Source organism: Maylandia zebra, linkage group LG1 (genome assembly GCF_041146795.1).
Source record: "Maylandia zebra isolate NMK-2024a linkage group LG1, Mzebra_GT3a, whole genome shotgun sequence".
NCBI classification, from domain to species: Eukaryota; Metazoa; Chordata; class Actinopteri; order Cichliformes; family Cichlidae; genus Maylandia; species Maylandia zebra.
In genome coordinates, this window is record NC_135167.1 from 17,944,954 (window position 1) to 17,952,453 (window position 7,500).

At 36.2% G+C, this 7,500-nt stretch overlaps 1 protein-coding gene and 1 long non-coding RNA gene across 2 annotated transcripts; both read left to right on the top strand.

Moving 5' to 3' along the window:
• Positions 1-324: 324 nt before the first annotated feature.
• Positions 325-823, top strand: LOC143419974 (uncharacterized). The gene is made up of 3 exons (XR_013100000.1): positions 325-537; positions 640-709; positions 794-823. It is a non-coding gene; the product is annotated as an uncharacterized LOC143419974 (long non-coding RNA).
• Positions 824-1,190: 367 nt separating this feature from the next.
• LOC143419841 (extended synaptotagmin-3-like) lies at positions 1,191-7,282 on the top strand. Its single transcript, XM_076887467.1, has 12 exons — positions 1,191-1,195; positions 1,951-2,068; positions 2,209-2,271; positions 2,353-2,397; positions 4,254-4,325; positions 4,957-5,043; positions 5,336-5,485; positions 5,613-5,959; positions 6,093-6,191; positions 6,296-6,427; positions 6,559-6,664; positions 7,229-7,282. Exons 1-12 carry the CDS (start codon positions 1,191-1,193, stop codon positions 7,280-7,282), a joined length of 1,278 nt encoding a protein of 425 aa, XP_076743582.1.
• The last annotated feature ends 218 nt before the right edge of the window (positions 7,283-7,500 follow it).

The following is a 7,500-nucleotide window of genomic DNA, read 5'->3' on the forward strand; positions in this document are numbered from 1 at the left end:
TAAAGAAAAATGTTAGCTCATTTTGAATGTGATAGCAGCAACACGTCTCAGAAAAGTTGGGATGCAGTCACGTTTACCACTCTTCTTTCTGCTTCTGATGTTTTTAGTTGGTGAAAGTTCTTCTACTGCAGGCAATCCATGTTTTTGCAGTCCATCATTACTTCTTAGAAACTCTCTCTTTCTAAGATGCTCCAAACCTTTTTAAGACATGGAGTTCAAAATGAACTATGAGTATTTTTTTTCTTAAAATGGTCCATTTTCTCAGTTCTACTGTGAATAAATAATAGGTCTGTGGGATTTGCAAATTTTGCATTTTGCTTTTATTTACATTTTAAATCGAGTTTGTATTTGTTCTCCTGGAAATCCACCCTAATATCCAGTGACATTTATTCATTGGAAATGCGTTGGAGGTGATGTGTTGTGGCTGAATGGTTTTCTTTAAATGCTTCTTTATTTTCAGCCTCTCAAGATCACTGGAATAAGAGCATACACACATGAAGTGGAACATAGGGAAGTGATTCTGGACATGAACATAAGGTCGGTCAAATACATTTTTTTTTTTACTTTAAATTCTAAGTCGTGTGCAGGATGTTTTCTCTTGCCATCATTTATGTCTGACCAGCTCAGTTTACTCTGCAGTTATGACGGTGATGTGGACATTCGTGCTGACATGAACTCAGCAATGACAGCTGGTGTGAAAGGCGTTAAAGTGAGCATCTCATTTTCCTGTTTTCTCTCCATCATCTGTATCATATGTTTACTATTCTTGTAAAACTTTCACTGAATCTTCCAGCTCCAGGGGATGATGAGAGTTATTTTAGAGCCTCTTGTTGGTCAAACACCGCTGGTGGGAGGAGTCACTTTTTTCTTCATTCGCCGCCCTGTAAGTGGCCACAGATTTTCTCAGTGTGGAGTTGTGAGAAGTGTAGTTGTGTGTTTAATATTATCTAAAGCGCTCTTTTTTTCAGACATTAAAAATAAACTGGACTGGCATGACAAACCTTTTGAGCAGCCCCGCCTTTAGGTCAGAGAATGATAAGCTTAGCTGGAAGTCTCATATAAACCACGTGAAAGCAAACATTTCAAAAACCATTGCTATTCTCTACAAAACAAAGCATGTCCTGAACAAGAAATCATTATACACACTTTATTGTTCTCTGTTGCTTCCATATGACTTATTGTCTTGAGATATGGGGTAATGCATATAAACAAATACTCTTCCTATTTCCGAGTTACAAAAAAGAGCTATAAGAATTATAAATCAATCGAACTATATAGAACCAACTAACATTTTGTTTATTAATCTGAATACCCTGAAATTTTATGATTTAGTTGAATATAAAATGGCACAGATAAAGCACAAAACAACTTGCTTTGCCACAGTACCCAGAAGCTGCTTAAAGTCAGAGAGAGTCAATATGACTTAAGGGGAACAGATTTCTTAAAAAAAACAAGATAAGGACGAACATAAAGCAGAGATGTGCTTCTGTTAGAGGAGTTAACCTGTGGAATAGTTATCACAGTGATTTAAAACGGTGGAGTTCATTTTCCTTGTTTAAAGACATGTTTAAAAATAGAGTATTAGAAAAATATATAAATCAAGAGTGAAAAGAGCAATAATAATAATACTGAAACTCTTGTTTTCTTTGTTTTGTTTTACTCTTTGCTTCGAGCCGTATGTACATGAGCTGCATGCTAAAAGATCTTCTGTTAAAAGGGTTGGCGTAATAAGCATGTGCTTCAGCCAATACCTTTTGATTAGCCTTGTCTCGTGCTTTCTTACTTTGTGGTAGATCTTTTTTCTGCATTCACTGAGATATTTGAATGCTAATCAATAAATCAATGTTCAATAGATTAATCTTCATAACACAACATTTCTGTACCACAGTGCACTGTTTCATATAAAATGCATGTGCTACCATTTTCCCTGGTTTTCTATTTGCACTAAAGCCATTCAAACATCCTCTTACTCTTGCAGTGGTTTCCTTTGGAGGATGTGCCACACGGTGAAGTTCATCTTAAGCTCCAGTGGTTTTCCCTTCAGACTGACACCAGCCTACTGCAGGAGGTACAGCAGCCCACTATTTCTTCAACATAACATTCGAATTTGTATATTTCACTTTGAACTAAAAGCAGCAGCTGTATGTGTGTCAGTGTCCAACTGCTGTGGAAATCACATTTCTTTCCTCTCACAACATTTTCTCCCAGTCCAATGACAACTTTGCCTGTGCCATACTTGCGGTGTATCTGGACAATGCCACAGATCTACCTGTAAGCACCTTCTGTTGATAAGTAGTATTGTTCTTGTTGTTGTCATGCAAATGTTCTCAGCTGTATTTTTGTCCTGCTCAGACCTCAGACCACCAGAGGCTCAGGAAGAACTCAAAAGAAGCGCAGGTAAGACGACAGCTTTTCTAGCATTAATGCATCAGGCTGTGTCCTTATTTTTCTTGTTGCAATTTGTTTTAATGCCAAATTTATACAGATATTTGGATCAAATGTGCAATACTAGCTCTAATAATAGAGACGGCAAAGCAAGTCCTTCACTATCACTTGTTTTGATCACGTTGAGGACCCTTATGTCTTTCTGTCCTAAACATGTTTATAAAAATATCCGTGATTTTGGGGGTTATTGGGAGCCCAAAGCTTATTGAGTTTGCCAGTGAGAGTATGTTTTCTTTTACAATAATAGATGAGCATATTGAAACAAAAGCTTTGTTTTACTTTTATTTAATTCATTTCAATGTCCTGCAGCTGATAGTGCTTTTGTGTATTGATGCCAAAACACCATATCAGTCAGGTCATCTGCTTTCTGTAGCTGTTCTAGATGTGCCTGTGCGTGTTCAGAGGTGGTCTTTCCAGTTTGTCTGGCGCATGCCTGTAATTGTATATGCCTGTTATTGCCAGCTGCTCTTCATCTAACTCCTTGAACCAAGACATGTTCAGATTAAATTTCCCAGCCTTAAGAAACATGCAGGAAGGAAACTTAGAACATGGAGGAAACAAAAGGAAAAAAAATTAAGGTTCTACTTTCACAGATTTCATAATTGATATGAATTCCATTCATTTGGTATTTTAGATAATTATAAACCAACTGGTAGAATTATTGAGGATTTTTTTTTTTAAATAACAAAACTCTTTTACTCTTTTCTCAATTCAAGGTTTCCTAATTTCATTAGTACTGTCCTCTGCTGGTTATAATGTGAAAATGCAGGATAAAAATAAACTGAAAACTTAATTTCTTATCTTTATGCATCATTATTTGGAAGTGTAAAGATGCAGGTTGGCCATTAGTATTTTTTTCTGCTTCAGTAATGATTGTCAGGATAAATGTTTTTCTTCTTCCTCGTCTTAGTTGGTGGTGTGGTTTATTACAGAGTTGAATAAAGAACGTTGCAGTTTATTGTTGGAAGACTCCCAATTTTGGTTTTGTACAAGCCAAATAATATTTTTATGAAAGGAGTGTCATAAGAATGCTACCAGAGAATCCAGGTGAAAAATGAAATAGTAAAGTAGTTGCAATTATATGTTTATATAATCCCACTCAAACTCATACATACATTTGATAAATGACATTTACAAATCCATAGAGACACCGTGAACCATTCTCCTAATGAGGACTTCATCCTGAGTGTTCGCAGGATTCCTCGGTCACTGTATTAATTAAACACTGCTTACAATTGGTTATGCAGCAATCACATTTACTATAATTATTCTTTGTTTCCTGTAAAAAAGCTGACTTGTTACCTCCCTTTTGTGCCTACCTTTAAGGATTTGTGGGTAAATATAATTACACAGTAATTTCAAATAAAATTCTGTGAAATTCCATTTAATTACATGGGACTTGGTCTTGGTCTTACCAAAAATTTGAACGTCGATTTCCTGCAGAATCAACTACATTTAAAATATGAGTATAAACAACCAGATAAACTAGTTCTTCAAAACACATTTAAAGTCAATATAAAAATCCAAAATATTCACCCGGTTATAGGAAAAAGGTCACGGAGATCTCACAAAGCACACAGAATTCATCACATAATTATGACAAAATTCACACAAAAAACAGGAAAAAAATATGGATCAGATGTAAACTGCTACCTAACCTGGTTTGCAGAGGTTTACAATTACAAGGCAGGTTATATGTTTTTTTATATTGACACTGACTGAAAGAAACAGATCCACTTGACCGTATTGGAATTGGAATAGAGCTCTACGGATGTTCTGACCAGGTCATTGTTTTGCTTTGTTTTCAGATCACAAAGAGAGCAGCCTTTCCCAACAGCTTTGTTGAATTTTCCATTGACAGCAATGTTCAGAAAAGCAAGGTATTGCTCTCACTTTACCATAAAAACACATAACTTTCCCCTATGATATCAAATATGATCATTAAAGCTGTTATTATAGCTGTATGGGCACTTGCTTTAAATGGTAGTGCTTCACCTTTTTTCATTAAGTTACAATTTGTTATGAATGAAAAAGATCACTTTTATGATATTTACAGATTTTAGACCATTTCCGCTACCAGGAAGATCAAAACTGAGGTTAGAGTAGAGGTCTACAGATCAAATGGAGATATCAATTCATTTGAAATTTGATAAAAGCCTAAATTCAATAAAACTGAAGAATAGTTTGGGATGAGAACTCATCTGAAAATGAGCACCTACCTGCATTTTTGGCAAAATTCAAGTCTTAAATTCAATTTTTGTCATTTCTGGTTTCAAATAAGAACGTGTGTCACTTACCTACCAACAGTTTTAAGCAACATTTTTAGGTTTAGTGATCCAAAATAAATACATTTTGACTGCATTTTATCTGGAAGCATTTTGACTCTAGATCAGTGAAACTATTATAAAGTCCGTCGAAAAAAATACTGCAGTTACAAACGCAAAGCACAGTAACTGTGTCATCTTTTTGCAGTGAATAACTTGAATTACTACTGATGCACTGTTTCTCCAGGTTGTGTATGCTTCCAAAGACCCGGTGTGGGAGGAGGGCTTCACCTTCTTTGTGCGTGACGTCAACACGCAGCAGCTCTTTGTTCAGGTTTGTTTTTTAATCCAGAACAAATTGCTGTCAAAAACAACCATTTGGAAAGTATTGTTTTTAAAAACTTGACTATAATCACTGCTGCTAATAAAAAAAAAATATAGTGCTATATTTATCATGTTCCCATTTAATTGTCCAATTTTGACTCAGAATGAAACTTTTACTACAATTGACACAAATGATTCTGAAGCATATTCTGAACCCAGACCTCTTTCAGTCTATCTGATCTCTTCATGAGGTTAATGTAATTTGTGTTTTTTTAAATATTTTTTTTGTTCATGTGGTTCAGGTCAAAGAGCCTGAGAAGAAGAATCACCTCGGTGTTCTCAACCTGCCCCTTAGTCGCCTCCTCAACACCTCGGACCTGACTCTAGACCAGTACTTCCTGCTAGAGCACTCTGGAGCAAACAGCCAGATCAAACTCAAGGCCACGCTCAGGGTGGGCATGCACACACACACACATCCATCTGTCTTCCTGTACAAAGCAAATGTTCTCTGTTGGTTTTCTCATTGTCTTATTCACCTCTGTCATAAGTAGCATTGCTCATGTCTTCTATCTCACACAGATTCTTAATTTGGAAGAGCCTCCACCCAAGACTTTCATCAATCCTTCTTCAGAAGTCAAACAGCAACAGGCCAGAAAAGCAGGGAATACCTCAGTCTCCAGTCCCTCCGATGCTCCATCTTCCTCTCACACAGTTTCCTCCAACAATACCCCTGGTCCCTCAACTCCGAACCAAGAGACAGCTTCACCAAATCAAGGTTATTTAGCTCAAGGCCGTGGCTCCTTCCAGGCATCTAAGAAAAGGAAATCATCTGCGATTGTGCGCCGGCTGACCTCTCACAGCCTGCTGTCACAGAACTCCATCACTTCATCCAGTTTTGACCCCTCGGATGAATTCTTATTTCCAGAGTGAGACTTTGTTCTCTGCGTGTCCTTTAATGTCAACTTCTAACCTTTCCAAAGATATCCTGAACTGAGCTGGATGCTGCATTTTCAAAAAAGTATAAAAATGAAACTGACCTTTGCAATTTTTTCTCTTTAGAGCCATTAGGAATCATCAGGGTTCATTTGGAGAGATTGAGCTAAATGTACGCTATGCAACCCTGAAACATAAGCTTATAGTCTTTATAATCAGATGCAGGTATGTCACAAAAATCTGTCCTCATTACCATTTAAGTTATTAAAAGGCTTTAATTAAAATATACAGAAACAGTTCTCCTAAATACCGTGGCCTCTCCCACACAGGAACTTGTTGCCCTGCAGTGAGCACGGCACAGACTCTTATGTCCGCCTGTATCTCCTCCCTGACCAAACCTGGAAGCATCGTAAGAAGACGCATGTCAAGAAGAGGATGATCAATCCCGTCTTCAATGAAAAGTAAGTCTAATACGCTCATTCACCATTTGTTTGTTGTAAAGGAATAATTTATATTTTTATACTTTGTAGTTTGTGTGTCTTTAAAGCAGACACTGAGATGGTGTCACTTTCTTTACCTGCTTTCATCACAGGTTTGAGTTTGATGTGTTACTTCAAGAGGCACAAGCTAGGAAGTTGGATGTGTCTGTGAAAAACAACAGCATTTTAGTCTCTCAAGAGAGAAAGGACATAGGTTCGGTATGTTAAGCTCATTTTGAAGCTGAACTACTCATTTGGTATTGATGTCTTAAAATATATAAAAAAAATATAAAACTATATATGGAACAATATTTATACATGTACATTTTTTTTCTTATACATATTTATGCTGAGATTTGCTTTTTATTAAAAAAATCCTAAACATATATTGCATGGTTTATGAAAATATAACTTGAAAAACTATTTTTAAAATATTTTTAAATAACAAGTACTGCTATCATAACAATTGTAACAAAAATAAGCAATATTTTTTGTGCTAATAACACTCATGCTGCTCCTGGTAAATTCTGCATTTTTCTTCCTGTCACAAGCTTCAAAGCCTTAAAAGCTTAAATCTCTCTAACTCAGCTAAACTGCTTTATGTGTTTACTCATTCTTCAGACAAATATGCGACCTCTCATTTTCCTACTTTTCTTCATTGTGGTTTAAATATTTATTTTATTTTCTTCATATGTGGCATAAATTGAAATCCTAGCTGCTTTCACTATCACACTTTTGCAGCTTGTTCCAGACAACTGATGGCAGTTCTGCTTCTTTCTGCAGGTAATAATAGATTTATCAGAAATTGATCTAGTCAAAGGCGTCACAGCGTGGTAAGGGGGCCAGTTTTCTCTTATTACAATTAGATTTATGTGACACTGAATGTGAATGTGCTGACTTTAAGTATCAATACTTCCTTCTTTTATTGTCTTGCGGTCATCAGTTTGTAAAGAAAATCCTCCCTGACCAGCTTAATTAAAGGAACAGTTTGAGGAAAATTCACATATTGACTTTCTTGCTGAGAGTTAGATAAGATTGATGGTTCTCTATTCCTC

Excerpts from the sequence above, each read along its gene's own strand:
- LOC143419841 (XM_076887467.1), top strand. Across the intron at positions 5,486-5,612 it reads AACTCAAGGCCACGCTCAGG|ATTCTTAATTTGGAAGAGCC; the intron begins GTGGGCATGCAC and ends TATCTCACACAG. Across the intron at positions 5,960-6,092 it reads GATGAATTCTTATTTCCAGA|AGCCATTAGGAATCATCAGG; the intron begins GTGAGACTTTGT and ends TTTTCTCTTTAG.